The 17,800-nt window shown below is 43.0% G+C and overlaps 1 protein-coding gene across 3 annotated transcripts in view; it reads right to left on the bottom strand.

Moving 5' to 3' along the window:
• Positions 1–17,800, bottom strand: part of ARHGAP10 (Rho GTPase activating protein 10) — an 849,665-nt gene that overhangs the window by 31,315 nt on the left and 800,550 nt on the right. For all 3 annotated transcript variants that reach the window (XM_069242631.1, XM_069242629.1, XM_069242630.1), the window contains exon 23: positions 838–929. In XM_069242631.1, the coding sequence (XP_069098732.1) occupies positions 838–929 (92 nt within the window). The remainder of the gene's footprint in view (positions 1–837; positions 930–17,800) is intronic.

Here is a 17,800-nt window from a genome sequence, read left to right as displayed (position 1 = left end):
GAAACTTGTAGTTTTCAGAGGGGACATCGCTCCATGACACAGTTGAGTTGCCAGTTTTAAGAGTCACTGGAAGCCTGACAAAATTGGAAGTGGAGCTTCAGATCAACATTGGTAGGCACGATAAGAAATGAACTGACATCAGCACTCATGGGTGCCACTTATCTGTGGCTCTGCTCCGTCATTTCTGGTGGTGCGGAATGTGCGCAGAGCTGCATGGTGCCACCTAGCAGTCTGCGGAAGTATTGCTGAAAAACTTTTGGCTCCACTCTGGTGCCTGGAGAATATTCTAAAGGTGAGGACTCTGTTTAGAAACATCCATGAGAAAAGCAATACTATACTATTTTCGGAAAAGCTTAAAGATGGCTTTTGCCCCCCCCCCCCCAAAAAAAAAAAACAGGAGGAAATTAGGTTCCCCTGGTGATGTTGTTAGGTGGGAATCTTTAAAACAAAAATAAAAATAATAAAAACATAAAACTCAGGCCGGGGGGTATTGGCTTAAAGTCGATACGAGATGATGATCCCCACACAGATTTTTTAGGCAAATTGATATAATTAAGATTGCTTTTAAACTAAAATTCAACAATATGCCATTTGGTGCAGTTTTAATTTGCTTGAATGTTTCCTTCACTGATGTAATTTCGATTTCAATTCCCATGTTGTGCCTAAGAAGTATTTATGCCTTGTAACTGCATTTTGTTAGAAACCATTTTAATGATTTCACACACATCTCATTCCAGTTGCTTGCTGAAGACTGCAAGATACAGATTTCGCTTCTATTTCAATGCATCACTAAATATTCAATTATTCAAAAAGTGGCAATCATGTGAACATACTTACCATCTTCAAAAATGGCCCCTACTTGAAATGATAGTTCAGAACTGTGTTCTGCTTCACATGGATAAACTGCTCTTGCCTTCTTGCTGCCAACACTAAAACACAGAAATTAATATAAGCAACAATCAACCTTTTTCCCCAAAATGTTGATTTTTAATGCTCCTTGCGCATGCAGAAACAATAAACTTGAATCACAATCGCAGGCCTATACATACTTCTTGTTATGGTCCAATTGTTAACCCCCTACAGAAAACTTAATCTGTGTTGAGTTGATATTCACCTGATTTGTTTCGAATTTGTATTTATTAAGCACAACATGTGCTCAGGGAAGAGCTTCTAGGCGCTAAAACCTGATTATAACTGAAATATGGGTGGTTGTAAAATAAAAAAAGAAGAGTTAGCCGATCTTAAAGACTTAGGCCCTTATTTAAATATTAGCTGAGGCGTTACTCCGTCACAACTGTGACAGATGACCCATCCTCCAAAATCTAAATACCATTATTTACTATGGGATTTAGATTTTGGGGGATGGGATATCCATCGCAAAGGTGATGGAATAACCTGTCGGTCAATATTTAGAAAAGAGATTTAATTGTTAGGTTGATCCACAGTATCAGAGGAAGGTGGCTGTGTTATTCAGTCTTCACTTCTATAAGGCACATTGGTTCCAACTTATGTATGGTTATATAGATTTGGAACCATTTTGGTTAGTGGTCTAGTTTTTTGCCTGGCCTCAGTACTTAATGGGGGTCAGTGCGCGGATGTGCCCAACAGGCATCAATGGCACCCCTGTCTGCACCAGTCTGCATCCTGCAGGAACCAGGGGCCAGGACCCCTGCCCTTTCTAAGACAGACAGGATTAGCTACTCATCGGCCACCCTGAAGCTCTTTAATAGATTGGAGGAGGAAACCTGTTGTCATTCCTTGGACCCTTGTAATTTACTGGGTGAGTGCCCTACCTGTAATTGCACCTTAAGAACGGCTGAGGTAACATTATCAGAACAGTTACACAGATTATTAGAGAATAGCAACCAGTCAGTACAAAGTCAAAAATCTCAAAGGTGGCACATATGTTGTAGTCAATTGCAGATCATTTCCAAAACACAAATCGCAGCTGTCTGTCTTCTTAAAATAATCAACACGAAGTGCTCTTCTTGATGAAAACATGGTTGAAAGAAGATTGCTGGCCAGATATAGCAGTAGCACTCCCTCCCGGGTATTCAATTGCAAGATGTGATTGGGCTGATAGGACTGGGGGTAGTGCCATTATCTTTTAAAAAAATAAAAATCTTGACTGTAAATTTACCCCATTTGCAATTCCAGGTGGTGAAAGTCTACTATATTCTGTTAAATTCTTATACCTACAAATTCTCAGGGATGCTGGTTTACCATTCACCAGGTTTAGCCACATATTTTGTGCAGGCCAGGCGGTACACAGTATTCAGAAAGCCAATTTCATGTTATTAGGCGACTTAAATATTCAATTTGAAGATATATTGTGCACTCAGCCTGTGCATTTTCTACAGGACCTTTCAGTGATCCCTGCTATCTCAGTTGATTACCACCCCAACGCACAACTAGGGTCATATACTGGATCCAATTTTCAGTGACATTCCCAATATGGCTGTGAATTCTCCTTTATCAGTCATTTGGATGGATCACTATTTGATTCCATTCTCCATTCCAAAAGTAGGAAAGACTGTATCCAAGACTGTTTACCCAAAGACTATGCAGCAATGGTCCAAACTGGACACAGCCAGCTGGGAACTACCCTTAAACAACTTAACACCAAATTTAGATCGAGATTGTGATGTTTCCACATCTTATACAGTTTTCAAGAACTGGACCACCATTGCTTTAGATGGCCTAATCATCTTAAAAATTAGTAAGAAACCCCAGCAGCAGGATAAAATTCAGTGATTCTCACAAGAGCTGAGAGAACTAAAAAACAGAGTGCAAAAGATGTGAAAGGAAGTGGGGTGTCAACTATGATGACATTCGTTAACAGGCCTGTAAAAGAGGCCCTAAAAAAATATCATATGCCATTCGAAGAGCTAGGATGAACGCCTTTGATGAGGGGATTAATCAGTCCTCTACCTCCTCTAGAGAAATGTACCCTATTGTAAACTCTTTTTTAAAATCTGATACACCAGACATTGGACCTCCTCCCTCAGAGGCATGTTACAAACTACTGGCTAATCACTTTCTTGGGAAAGTGAGACTTATTTATGATGCCTTATTTGGATTAACTGAATATAACAATAACAAGACATCTGAAAAGCCAATGGTTAATAAAATTAAAGCTGAACTTTCCACCTGCCCTCAATTAGACAAAAAGGAAGTAATTGCCGTGGTAAGCACAGTACAATCAGGATTGCCACTTGACCCTGCCCATTAGATATCTTAATGAAGGGGGTGGGGGGAGGGGGATGATGCTCTCCACTTGACAGATATCCATAATCTTTCTCTGGATAATGGTAGTGTCCAGGATGCATGGAAACATGCTTTCACACTCCTCTTTTTGAAGAAACCAACACTGGATCCTGATGTTATTGAAAACAACAGACCTATATTGCTACTTCCAGGTGTTAGTGAAATATTAGGGACGGTGAAAACAGAAATCTTTCAGAATTCCTGGAATATAACAATATTATGCATCCTACTCAAACAGGATTTTGCACAGGCTGCAGTACAGAAACCGGTCTCCTGATGGCCACAGAAGATCTTATAAAGGTTTTAGATCAGGGTGAGTCAGCACCACTTATTCTTCTCAACTTAAGTGCTGCCTTTGACACGGTTTTTTATCCTACCCTAAGTTGGCATTACAGGTTGCGCCCTAAAATGCCTTTTGTGATTTCTGGATAAGAGGAGTTTCCAGGTTAGCGAGGGGCCCTTTCTCTCTGCAACTCATCAACTATAATGTGGAGTGCCACAGGGCTCCTTCCTCAGCCCTATTTTCTTTAATTTGTGCGTCATCCCACGATCTGATATAAATTTGTTCACTAGCGTTTACAATGTTATATTATGCAGACGATATGCAGATCAACGTTTCTCTCTCCCCAGATGTAGGTTCCACCTCTTTAAGACTTAATTGTTGTTTGGAGAAAGTCTCTAGATGGGTGGCAGCCAGTTGCTTTAAATTAAACGGGGGACAAAATTGAGGTCTTGAGAGTTGGTAACAATCAATTATGGTGCCAATTTGAATGGCCTCCTTCCGCAGGAGAACGTCCATCCCTCAAACTGGAAGTAAAAAGCTTGGGGTTTACTTTGGATATACATCTGTCCATGAATTCCCAGATAGGAAGGTTGCAGCCAGCAGCTTCGGCCTCATCAGAGCTTTATGAAAAACACTGAAGTGGCTCCCAATGGAGATCAGAAGGACAGTGATTCAAGAACTACTTTTGCCTCACCTTGATTAGGGCAACTCTCTTTATCTGGGTTGCCCAATATTTGTCATTAAAAACATCAGGTTATCCAGCATGCTGCAGCACTAATACTGCTGGGTATTCCTATAACTCAATCAGCACATGCAGCACTTATTACCCACCCGCCTGAGAATTGATCACAACTTAATGAGCTTCAGAAAACAATTGAAAACATTCCTTTATGCGTAAAGATGTATTCACTCCAGCTAGCTCTGTTAGCGCTGGGAAGCCCTTGTTGGGCAGCCATGTGCTTTATAAGACTTCCAGTTCAATGTAATCTGCAAGCTTGGTTTTCCCAGCTTGGAAAACAGGACTGACTGCCCATGGACCTGCTCAGTTTTGGAAACCATTGTAGATTTAGCCTCACAAAATCTGACAAGGTTACTAGTGAACTTGTTATAAGCATCAACAGCGTAGATAAACCACTGTTGCTTATGGTAATGGCCAAGAAGAATGTAATCTAAAGATTAAAGAGCTCTCATTTTCCCAGTGACTTGTGATAGTACGCTGTTTAGGACTTTGTCATTTTCAAGAATCAAGATGGATTGTACTCAAATTCTTTGAGGTATGAGGCACTCTTTTGAGATGCAAGATAAGTCTTTCTCTATTTGAGGGGGTGTTAAATGTGACAGGGGCATCTAGTGATCTAGCTAGGCACATTGTGTAGGGTGTCAGGCACCCACACATTGGTTATGGGGGGGTAAAAATTAGACCACCTAATGCTCTAATTTTTATGCTAGCTTAGTCGAGCAGTTGAGGCAATTTTGGAGAAGCGCAAAGCATTTTTTGTACTCACTGCATTAATCTTGCAACTCACACATTCAAAGGAATAACTCAAGACCAATTTATAAATATACTCCAAATTTGTATGAAAAATTTAAGAACAAGATCGTCAAAGTAGGTTAAGTACTTTTCGAGATTTTTTGAAGTTTAATAAAAATAGTCTTTTTGTGCGTAATTATGCACCATAGGCATCAATGGAGGATAACCTTTACAAATTTATATAAAATCATACAGTAGGTTTACCAAGTTCTTCTTTTGCAGGTTGGCTGAGGCCGTCGGTGGGCAAACGGTGCCAGCTTAAGAAGTTTGAGTTCCAACAGGAGCAGGGCCACTGCGGGGGACCACTTGGAAAAGCACTGAACAGGTAAGTTTAAAGGTGAATCCTGGGGTCCACTTGGAGCGTCGAGGTTGCAAGGGGTGGGTGACCCTCAGAACAAAGCTGGCCATTCTAAACATGGCCTCTTTACTCCTTTCTGATCAGAACTTACCACTCCAACAGTATGTGTGGGCAGACCTAATGCTAGCCTATGAAAAGAGGAGGCCTCACAGTAGTGGAAAACTAATTTAGGGGTTTTCCACTACCAGGACATATAAAACACACCTGTATATGTCCTGCCTTTTACATACATAGCACCATGTCCTTTGGGTTACCTGGGGCCTACCTTAGGGGTGACATAGGCAGAAAAAGGGGAGTTTAAGGCTTGGAAAGTACTTTTAAATACCAAGTTGAAGTGGCAGTAAAACTGCAAACACAGGCGTTGCAGTGGCAGGCTTGAGGCATGGTTAAGGGGCTACTTATGTGGGTGGCACAACCAGTGCTGCAGGCCCACTAGTAGCATTCAATATACAGGCCGCAGGCACATGTAGTGCACTTTACTATGGCCTTACAAGTAAATCAAATATGCCAATTGGGAATGAACCAATGTTACCATGTTTAAGGGAGACAGCATGTGCACTTTAGCACTGGTTAGCAGTAGTAAAGTATGCAGACTCCTAAAACCAACAAACACAGTGTCAGAGAAGTGGAGGGAGGCAGGCAAAAAGTTGGAGGATGACCTCCCTAAGGCTGTCAGGTCTAACAATAACCTTTAAAAATACATATAAAATCACACAGTAGGTTTACCAAGTTCTTCTTTTGCAGGTTGGTTGAGGTCATTGGTGGGCATACTATGACAGCGGAGACGTTTGGTGGGTTCCCGGTTCTGGCAGGAGCAGAGGGAGAAAGTTTCTGGCACTAGTGCAGACCCACTGCACAGTGGAAAAGTAATGCACAGGTAAGTTTAAAGGTGAATCCTGGAGGTCCCCTTGGAGTGTTGAGGTTGCAAGGGTGGAGGACCCTTCAGGCACAATTGGTTCTTCGGTCGGGGTATAGGGACACTGGGTGTAGAGCGAATCGGTGAGCCAGGAGTTGTGCGCAAGGATGGCCTCAGAAGCAGGAGGTAGGTCGGTTCAAGGGTCGATTGCAGGACAAAGTGGTCACTCTGGGAGGAGGTCCGGGTTGTTTCCAAAGTCCCTTGACTAGGGCTTCTTCCTGATCCTTTTACAGTCTCAGGTGGGCTGTTTTTCAGGATATCCGAAGCTAGGTGACCAGTACCCCAGGTATTGGTACGGTTCAGTTTAGTTTAGTTTAGTTTTTAGAATTTATAGAGCGCATAGCGACCCAAGGGCATCCCAGCGCTAAAGCAACAAAGCACGAATAGGTAGAAGGATCAATACTAATTACAGAATAGAATAGTTTTAAGCTTTTTTCTGAAGAGGCGCTCCGAGGATTCATAGCGGAGCTCCATGGGAAGGGCGTTCCAAAGATGGGCAGCCTTGCTGGAGAAGGAGTTATTGCCCCAAGCTCTCTTAGACCGAGAGATGTGTGCATACCTGAGAGAGGAGGAACGTAGATTCCTAGAAGGAATATGCAGGAAAATTAGTTTTCTCAGAGAGATGGGACCCTTACCATGTAGGGCCCTGTGGACAATGCAGAGAGATTTAAAATGGATCCGTTCTTTGAGGGGGAACCAGTGAAGAGTAGAGATAGCCGATCTGGCGGACAAATATTTTGAGGAGTGAGTAAGGAGCCTAGCAGCTGCATTTTGCACTCTCTGCAGCTTCTTTATAACATAAAGCGGTGAGCTGAGGAACAGAGAGTTTCCATAGTACAGCCGGGAAAGGATTAAGGCTTGAATGAGGATTCTTCTGGCCGTAGGAGGGAGAAGGGTGAGAATCTTTCTGAACATGCGCATGAGACCAAAACAGGTAGAGGAGACTTTGTTGGCTTGGGAATCCATAGTAAGCCGGGGGTCAAGCAGCACACCTAGAGCCTTAACTTGAGGTTTGGGGGGAGGAAGAGTGCTGAAGGTGTCTGAAAGCGATGGGAGAGGAAGAGCAGGGGAACCATTGCCCAGGACCAAAACTTCTGATTTTCCATCGTTAAATTTGAGTTTGGACTCATTCATCCATTTGCCGATGTCACTCATACAGCGGGAAAGGTTACCCACCGACGAGTCTCCAGAGCAGGAGAGGGACACCACCAACTGAGTGTCATCTACATAGGTGACCAGTGACAGATTATGAGGGGCGATCACTTTAGCTAATGGTGACAAGTAAACATTAAAAAGAGTGGGGCTAAGGGACGAGCCCTGGGGGACTCCACATGCCAAAGGGAAGAGGCCAGAGAAAAAGGTACGGTCCAAAACTTGGAAGGATCTATCTTTAAGGAAGGAGGAAAACCAGGAGAGGGTGGAGCCTCCTACCCCTATATCTGATGGTCTCCAGCAGAGAAGATCGTGATTGACAGTGTCGAAAGCTTCACTTAGATCAATCAGGATAATGGCTACGTGAGTCCCTAGATCTAAGAGCTGGCGAGCCGACTCGGTTACGGTAAGAAGAGCTGACTCAGTGCTGTGCAGGGCTCTGAAGCCCATTTGGGTGGGATGGAGGAGCTCATTGCTTTCAAGATAACTAGTTAGTTCAGCGTTGACATGTTTCTCAAGAATCTTAGCGGAGATAGGGAGGAGGGCAATAGGTCTGAAGTTTTCCAATAAAGTGGGGTCAAGTTTAGGTTTCTTCAAAAGGGGCTTAGCAACAGCGTGTTTAAATGTCTGGGGAAAAGAGCCCGAGGATAAAGAGTTGTTAAGAATTTTAGTGAGCGGAGGAACAATGGTATCTGCTACCTGCAAGAGAGCAGAAGGAGGGGCGGGGTCTAGAGGAGAGCCAGATTTGATTTTGGACAGAAGGTTATTAGTCACCTCATCGGTGAGAGGGGAGAAGGAGGTTAAAGAGACTCCTACAGAACGGGAATTTATGTCCTTACAGATAGGAAGCAGATTCGCATAGGCGGGGAACCCAGAGTATATACTGATGACTTTTTCTTGAAAAAATGATACCAGTAGATCACTGTGGGTAACAGAGACCTCCGTCATGGGGGTAGATATGAGAGGTGTAGTCAGTTCTTTAAAAATTTGAAAAATTTCTTTCTGGGGACATGAAGAGCATTCTATTTTCTCACCATAATAGATGGACTGGCCAATTTTAATATTATGGTGATATATTCTGATCGATTGTTTGTAAATCTCTCTTTTGGGGAGACTGTAGTTTTTACGCCACAGCCTCTCTAATTTTCTAAAGTTCTTTTTGAGTTCAAGCAGGTGAGGAGAGAACCAGGGTTTAGATTTTTGGGATGAAGGAATTACTCTGGTTCTGACGGGTAGAATGACATCCAGAGAGGATGACATCCATTTATCAAAAGAATCTGCAGTTTCTGGGACAGAAGGGTGGTAGGTTTTATCAGGGGCCAGGAGGGCCTTGCGCCATTCCTCAGGGTACAGTTTTGACCAAATACGTCCTGATGTTGTGGTGCTAGGGAGCTGCCCTTGAATGGTGTCATAAGGGAAGGTAAAGGAAAGAAGGGAGTGATCAGTCCATATTAGTGGCAGGGGGGGGCAGCCAGCAAATTAGCAATATTGCTAAAGATAAGATCTAGCATATGACCCTTCTAATGCGTAGGGCCAGATGCGTGCTGAGTTAGTTGGAATGCTGAGAGAGAGGTTACCAATAATTTAGCCGAAGGGCTGTCCGAATTGTCGAGGTGAATGTTAAAATCTCCTAAAATGGTTAAATTAGAGAGATTGCAAAAATGGCTGGCTGCAATCCCCGGAAGAGTATCCAGGAAACGTGAGACAGGTCCGGGGGGTCGGTAAAGCAAGATTCCTGAAAAAGTGAAAGTGGAAGACAGATATAGTGAAAACATTAAGCTCTCACAATCAGGAATATCCAGAGGTGAAGTGGTGCATTTAATAGTGATTTTATGAATAATGGCTATTCCACCACCTATGGTGGCGGGTCTATCTAGATGTATCATAGAATAAATGGAAGGCAGAAAATTACAGATGTGCACTGTAGAGTCATCGTCGAGCCAGGTTTCAGTGAGAAACAGTACAGCTGCTAGAGGGTGCATTACCAAACTAGGCACACTGGCAGGGTTTGCCCTTGCGGTCTTTAGTGGGACGTTTGGCCTGGCTGCGGCGTCCGGCTCCAGAATTAGGCACTCATTAGGTGTCTGGTGGTCCGGCCTCCATATTATGACTGTGGCGAACGCGCCACCGTCAGACCGCCGCACCACCACTTTTTCGACGGCGTGGCGGTGCTGGTGGTCTCAATCCGTCAAGCAGCGCTGCCCTGGGGATTAAGAGTCGCATCTCTGCCGGCTTTTACATGGTGGTTAAACCACCATGTAAAAGCCGGCAGAGATGGGACACCAGGGGCCCCATGAGGGCCCCTGCACTTCCCATGCATTTGCCATGGGAAGTGCAGGGGCCCCCATGGCCAGCCTCGTCGCGCATTTCACTGTCTGCATGGCAACCGATGCACCACAACATTGTTGCTGGCTCTATTATGAGCTGGCGTGAATGTTGGCGGATGGGCTTTTCCGTACACCGAAGTTGTAATGAGGGCCTTAGTGTCCGGTCAGTGAAGTGGACCTCACTGGCTTGTTAGTTCCTTGTGGATTTAGAATTGTACCTCCACTCTGGATGGAGTTCTCTGGCAATTTGCGAAGCCTGGAAGTCCTCTGCAGTTCTTTAGAGTTTTTCCAGTTGTCCAGCAGCTCCTCAGTGGCGACTGCGGGTCCTGGTTGCAGCAGGCAGGGTTTGGTGCCCTTTCTTGGTGCAGCAGGTTCACAGTTTTTGTGCCTTGGTCTTCTTGGTGCTAGTCTTCTTCTGTCTGTCGAATATGATTTCTTGGTCTAGGGATGTCCACTAAAGTGGGTGTTATAGGGGGAACCTGGTTGTACCAATGGGTCATCTACCTTCGGGTGGTTACACCCACTAAATGACCCCTTCCTATGAGTAGAGGTCACTTCTTTACATCTGACTGAGTATTTTCCTTCCATCCAAGATGGAGGAAAATGAAATGGAGAGTTCACCTCATATGCAACACCTTGGTGGTACTGCAGGCTAGGTGGGCACACTCCTCCTGTCTTTTGTTTGAGTTTCCCACCGTTGCTCCCACCAGAAAGGTGGCTTGCAACAGGGGCGGCCATCTACTGCTAGCAGCAGGCCTCGGGGTCCAGTTTCAAGAGCGGTAAGCCATTAGAAGCTCACTAGCAGGGCAGTGCACATTCCTGGGGCAGAGGATGTTAGCACCTCCACCCAGGAAGTGCTTTGTTCTGAATCCCAGAGAGCAGGAGCTCTCACCCCAGGAGTTCAGAATTGTGTCTGGAGGTGGCAGGCTAGATGTGACTGGCCAGCAACCATGCAAGGGCAGTTAGCTTTTGCAGAGGACACCTCTAAGGTGACCCCTGGGTACATTTTAAAATGAATTCAACACTAGTACCAGTTATGCTTTATCATTCTGAGTCATTTGATATCAAACAATCCAGGGTTCAGATTGGCCATCATGTGGCTGTGAAATTTGTACTGAACAGTGGCTGCTCTGTTCACTCATTATGCCCCAGGTTTGGCAAGGACACAGTAGGGGGATATTGCTCGTGCAGCTATGTCCCTACACACATTATAGACCCCCCTGCCCTAGGCCTGCCAGAGGGGTGTCTTAACTATACTGCATGCAGTGTGTAGTGTACAGGGCACACACACAGTGTGCCATGTCGAGTTTGCATTTCTGGATTGCACCAAGACACCCAGCCTGCAATGGCAGTGCTGGGTGCATCTGGATGCATGGCCCTAAGGGTGCCACAACCAGTGCTGCTGTCCTCAGGGGAGAACCCTTAGTACCCCCATGCCCTGCGCACCTAAGTACCCTTTACTAGGGACCCATAATGGCAGCTAAAGGTGTTTCCAATTGTATCAATACCTTTGCAGTTTTTAGGGGAAGAGCACTGGCACCCCGATTAGCAGGATCCCAGTGTACTCCAGTTCAAGTTGAATCCAGAAACCAGGCAAAAAGTGGGAGGTACTGCAACAGAGTGCCAGTTTCCCAGAAGCCCTTCACTGGAGAACTTTTCACACAAACCTTTTATTTACTTCATTCCCCCTCATCTACCGTAGGTCCAGGTTCATGTTTATTTACACCCCCAAGTTTAGCGGTGCCTGGCTAAGCAGATATGTTAATTAGAAATTATTAATGAATGTTTATGTGTTTTGATTAACAAGAAAATGATAGAAAAATTAAACGCAGAGAAATTAGTGTGCACGTTTGAAAATGGACAGTGACAGCCAACGTATACGAACATGTACTAAAATGATTAAAAATACATGGAATATTGAAAATTTGTAATAATAATGTAGTAGTATGTCGTATTGAGATGTATAACCTATGTTTAGCATTATATTGTAGAGTTAACTTAGCAGAAGTTGTGGCCTAATTTTGCCAGGCCTCGTGCAGCAGCAGAAAAACCAGTACAGTTGAAAAGCAAACGTTTTAGTGGCTGATTACACTCCTCTTGCTTTGTTGTTAAGTGTTCTATGTTAATTGATTTTAGTATGCTATGGTGAAAGAAACCCACAAGTCTGTTTCTAACTAGATGACACCATCCACTTTAATTGCATGTCACACAAGACCTGGGAGCAATGAATAGCGACCCTTATGTTGGTCATGGAAAGACTTAGCATTGAAATATAGGAAACCATTTCCAGGCTTAATTTACATGTGACTGACAACAATGAAAATACATACTCTGTATTCACATAACTGTGAAGCACAAGTGCGTAACGTATGAAATGCATATATAAATTCAAGTTTAGTTGCCATCCACAAATTAACCTTTTAGACATTCAGGAGTGTACTTACAATTAGCCTATCACATAACTTACACCCAAATGGATAGGATGTTAAATAACAACGAAAGAGTGGGAAATATGAAGTACACCGAAGCACCTAGTTTTCTACGCATATGAGCAGGAGCAACATTGTTACAGGAAAAATGCTGTAGTAAAAATTCCACTACAATCTTGAACTTTTGGATGCGTTATTTGCACTTTGTACACAACGTATCTAAAGAGTTAGGAAAATAAGGATACATGTCCCTTGCAGATGCATGCCATATGTATGTATAGGCAGATTACGACATGCATGTAATGCACACTAATCACGAGGACGTTAGGTACACAGTGAATTTGTTACATGTCTTTTTCTACACTCATCTGATAGTACTTTTTCACAGGGGATATTCTGAGCGTAAAAGTGGTGTTTTGTATTGAGGCTTTTACTTTAATTTTACCTAGTTACAATAAAAATTTGTAAATGTAAACATATTGTAATGCTGGATATTAAGTAGGGAGTTGCTAAATATACTTTCACAAACCACAATCTTTGCGACTATCACGAAACCATAACTTTTCAAATAAGTGAAAACTCTAAGTTCTCATGTTACACACTTAAGGGAACGTTTTTCTTTGGAATATACAGTCACGGCTTGCAGGTTTTACAGTGGGCGGGGCAGTGCGCAGGGACTGGAAGCAGGAGGGGGTGGCGGGGGAATATGAATAAAATGTAAAAAATAAATAAACTTACCTGCACGCCGTTTTCCACCGCAGCTCCTCCTTCACCTCAGAAGGCTGCAGGCACAGGCTCCCAGCTCCCCTGTGGCCAATCCGGACGCTGCTCAGAGCAGACTGGGAGCCTGTAACAGCCAGCCGGCCAAACACACATGCGTACCGAGGGGAGTGGACTCCCCTCATCCCTGTCATCCCCAATGCACGCCCCTTGATGCTGGTGGATGTGGGGGGGGGAGGGGGGGGTTGCGATGCTCCTCCACCATAGTGGAGGAGCCGCCACTGGGAATATATGACAGTTCCACAGTGAAATTCGCTACCTTTGACTGACTATACTAATTTTTGCCACACATTTCTGTTTTTATAGGAAACCTTTACTGATATTCTAGGAGCTTTTAGCCAGTCCTCGTACATTAGTCTATTATTGTGTCATTAGTATCATTATTCTTCCACCCACTACAGAAAGGAGGAGTGGGTCAGCCCACTTCAGCCTTTGGTGAACTTCACTGTGAGTGACAATATTCTTCTCATTCACAAGAAGCACATCCACACAGAACGTAGTTCCAATAAGTGCCGGGAATACTATGGCAATGGGTGCTTATTGCAACAGAATTTTGTTTTGCTTTATCCAATGATTTTTTCTTAGGTTGATGAGGGCCTGGAGCCTCTCCAACGATAACGTTTTTCAACAACCATGACAAAACAATCATTGATAAAGCCAAAATGTGTGGCAGCCAATGCCATACTTATTGGCCTTGCCAGTGCTGGTTGGGTTTGGGGTGCCCAAAGCTCAAACACATGTAATGGAACGTCTCTGAGTCAATGTGTTAATTTAAGATAGAAAAAGTTGAAATAAGTGAGAGAGGGCTGCCTGTTTCTGATTGTCACAGTCAAGGAAAGGGCTTTGAACAGTGACTGATGTCTATGGGAGTAGCGAGTCAGGGGACATTTATTTTAGACCGTAGAGATGTACACGATATATAATAAAGAGTGAAAACAGGTGTAAGGATGGACTGCAAGAGTCATGAAAAGGGGTTACTTTCGTTATATGAGACCTTCTGAAAAAGTATCTCCCAAATGTACTGTTCTTTGAATGTGCACTCTTCAGCACTGCCTAATGCCAAATTCCCATCAACATGTTCAAAACAAGGCATCTGCTTTTGCAAGGGGAAACCACTTACATGCGTTATCTAAATCTTTTTAAATCTACTATCTGTCCGACAGCATTCAGCTGGACACTTGAGCAGGTTTCACGGATGGAAATGGCGCTACTCTCTAATGCCTCCGTGAACATGTAAAAATACTGAATGCCCTTGCTGAAGATTTTCACTGCAATAGTGTATTGAACCCCAAGAGAAGGGAACTCAGGTTCCGCATTTGCATAGAAATAGTTTAGAAGGAGTGGAGAGACACACATCAAGGTGCCACTGTGTTCAGCAAATGCACTACGGTTGGTTCAGTCCCACAACCACTGGTTAACATTACTTCGATAGGACTATTACCTCAACGTATCCATACCCCTTGCCTGCCTTCCTCATCACACTCAAAACATGTGAGGTAGTCCTGAGTTCTAACCCATTAGACAAGTAACTTGCTTGCTCTCACCACCCTTTTTGTGTACTTAAAAAAAAACATAGCCGCTCATCCAGTCCAAAGTTCAACTACCTCCGGGCTCACATTATTTCTTCTTTTTCCTGCCTCATTAGAAGATTGTGCTTCACAGTGCCTCCTTGTCAAATTAAGTGCTCAGTTTGCTTAAAGTATGAGCTTTGTTTGCTCTCTCGTGGCCTAAACATCACACACTCTGACGGCCTTGAATTTTAGACTTCCATTCCTGTGGCTGCTTCCCCGGTTTCGTGCTTCAGCAAAGATCTTGGTCTGTGCTGCAGGAGGTTATGGCTTGTCTGTGCTCAGCAAGTCTTGGTCCCAGGTGTCTCTTTGCATCTCTACCTCCACAAAATCACCCAGGGGTATTTTGCCTTCAGAGAGGCTGTTGTGGCCACTGGGGGATATGTATCACTTTGAGTTGCCGCAGGGGGACGTTGCTATGGCGAGAGTGCGGCATGGTAGCTCTTGCCTGGTGCAAGGCTATGATGTTTTGTGCTTACTGCTACAGTGTGGGATCGCTGGAGCCAAAGAAGGGTTTTGCTGACAGCCTTGTTGTTCCTGCACCCTCGCTGTTTCTAGAACTTCTAAGGGAGGTTGGCAGTGTCAGACACAAACCCCATAAGCAGCCAGGGTAAAAGTATTCGGACCAGCTCCCACATTGCTGGAGGCCATGACTAGAACAAAGATGCATGGTCATGGATGGGCCATTTTGGCCCATCCTGCTCTGAAAGCAGCCTTGAGCATGCAGCCTAGTGGGAAAATGGCACAGTGCATAATGACCAGTACAGTCATTGGTATATCAGTGTGTTCAGCGCAGAGATTAAGACTCTATTGCGGGACGGTGTATCTACGTGGTCTCAGCTGCTCATTTCATGTCTTTTTCACAAGGGGTGCCTGGAGAATCGGAGGCTGTACAGTTCCTGTCTGTATGCTATTCTGTTTCTCCATCTTCATTTGCCATGGATATACTGGGCTCTTGTGTATTGTATTGTAATTGCATTGTTATAGCGCTCACTACCCATGAAAGGGCATTGAAGGTGTTGTCTCTTAATTTGGTGAGACTCAATTGCTGCTTGTCCCTTCTACATATTGTGGATGTGGGATGTCTTGGTTTCTACTGAACTTTTTTTTTTTTTCCTCAAAGGCTTATTGGGCCTCTTGGTGATTGTCACTCCTGGACTGAATGCTCGTGCTACCTGCCTTTGTCTGAGGTTCTGATACTGGTTATGTGTCTTATTTTTGTGTTACCTGTTTATGAAGATTGTGGTTGATGAAGCTGCTTGCTTTGAAGGGCAGTTTCTTTCGTTTGGTTCCATTCTGGGATGCTTCTTGTTTGTTATTTAATGTATGGTCTTGTTGTATTTGGGCCTCTCTTCCTCTCCCCTTGTGGCCTAGCTTTATTTTATGTTTTGTTCCTCAGTTTGTCTCATTTAGTTTTTTGTGCTCAGAATATTTCTTTGAGTATAATCAAACAACAATAGAGGGCATACAGTAAAAGTACACAAGCAACATTAATAACTTCCATAAATTGTAGAAATATAAGTAACAATCTTGGAAAAAAGGAAATAAAACAACAAGGGCTACTAGTGTACAATTCAAAGTAAATCAGACCCCTCTAGACATTATATTGTATTCAGCGTTTTACTATAGGAGTCAAGAGTTCACCATATGGTAGTTGGAAGCATGGGAGAGATGCCAAAAGGAGACAACAAAGATGAGTAACTACGTCTATAAAAAAGAATGAATGGGTAATAAAATAGCATCTTTCCAATTTGATGTGATTGATTTTACAGCTGTAGAAAGAGGAAAGTCAAATAATTTACAATCATCAGGGGGAAGTGCTTAAGGAAGTGCATAAGACTTACAAATAATGAAAGGGAGATGAAAATTGAAAACCTTTTCAATGATTTCCCAAACTTCCTTCCAAAAGCGGGAAACATTCGAACATTCATAAAGCATGTGTATAATAGAACCTTATGAAGATTTAGAATGCCAACAGTTTTGTGAGTCGGGTAATTTAGCTTCAAACATTTTATTTAGGGCCAGAAACAATTGTATAAAAGAAACACCTTAGTTTGGAAAAGTGAAGCTGGAAAGCTGGAAAAAAGATAGCAATGCTTTGCATCCAAACAGATTTCCATTGATCAGGTGTTAGCGGCGTCTCTAAGGAAGGGTTACATGTAGTCATATGGGGAAAAACAGGTGGAATGCTCATAAGTTTTTTTAATAACTTTTAGATGCTATGTGTCTTGAACGATTAAAAACAATAATGTCCATACCAGACACTTTGGCTGACGGTATTGAGTTAGAATTAGCTTTAAGAATGGAGTTACATAGCATTTCATATTTATAATGATCATGTTGAGGAAGATGGAATTTACTCTGTAACTCACAAAAGGAGTAGAATATACCTCCTTGGCAAATATTTCTGATATGGAAAATGCCTGCAGCAATCCAGAACGTCCAAAAAGAAATCGGTTTGTTACGCTTAAACGAAGATTATTCCAGACGGAGACCTGTTTAGAGGAATCTCATACTGGTCAAAAAGTGTTTATCAAAGGATAGTAAAGCAAGTTTGATGGTGTCGGGTAGGTGAAATTTTACCAATTTTTCATTTATTCCTTGTTAAAAAAGCAGGTAGAGGAAAGGGATATAATAGAGAACGCTTTATTAGCAGCTACGTAGGAAATTGTAAAGTATTGGTAGAATGAAACCAAAACGAACTTTGAGCAATAAGAAATGATGTGATAGTTCTTAAAATCAGGTAAACCAATACCGCCTCTCTCTTTTGGGAACCTGCAAGTATTTAAGACTAATACGTGCAAATTTACTGTTTGAAAGAAAGTGACTAAATAACTTATATAGAGTTTTGTAAAAATTGGATGGGGAACAAACCAGTAACCTAGATAAAGTGTGTAATATTTGGGGAGTTATAACCATTTTAATTATGTCTACTTGGCCCTACCGATTCACGTGAACGGTTGACCATTTATTACAATTATAATTTTACTGATTAAAGTGTTACAAAGAAGTTCAGACATGCATTTGATGGAGTTTGAAAAAGAGAGGCCTACGTATTTTAGAGAATGAGATTTCCATTAAATATCCACACTTGTTAATATATGAGGAGTACAAAAAACAGTTACGGGAAAATTCTATTTTACTTACATTCAGTTTATAACCAACAGTAGCAAATGGCTCAGTATATGA

This window comes from Pleurodeles waltl, chromosome 1_2 (assembly GCF_031143425.1).
Source record: "Pleurodeles waltl isolate 20211129_DDA chromosome 1_2, aPleWal1.hap1.20221129, whole genome shotgun sequence".
NCBI lineage: Eukaryota > Metazoa > Chordata > Amphibia > Caudata > Salamandridae > Pleurodeles > Pleurodeles waltl.
The sequence above is the reverse complement of the archived record's forward strand: the minus strand, read 5'-3'. Positions and strand labels throughout refer to the sequence as shown.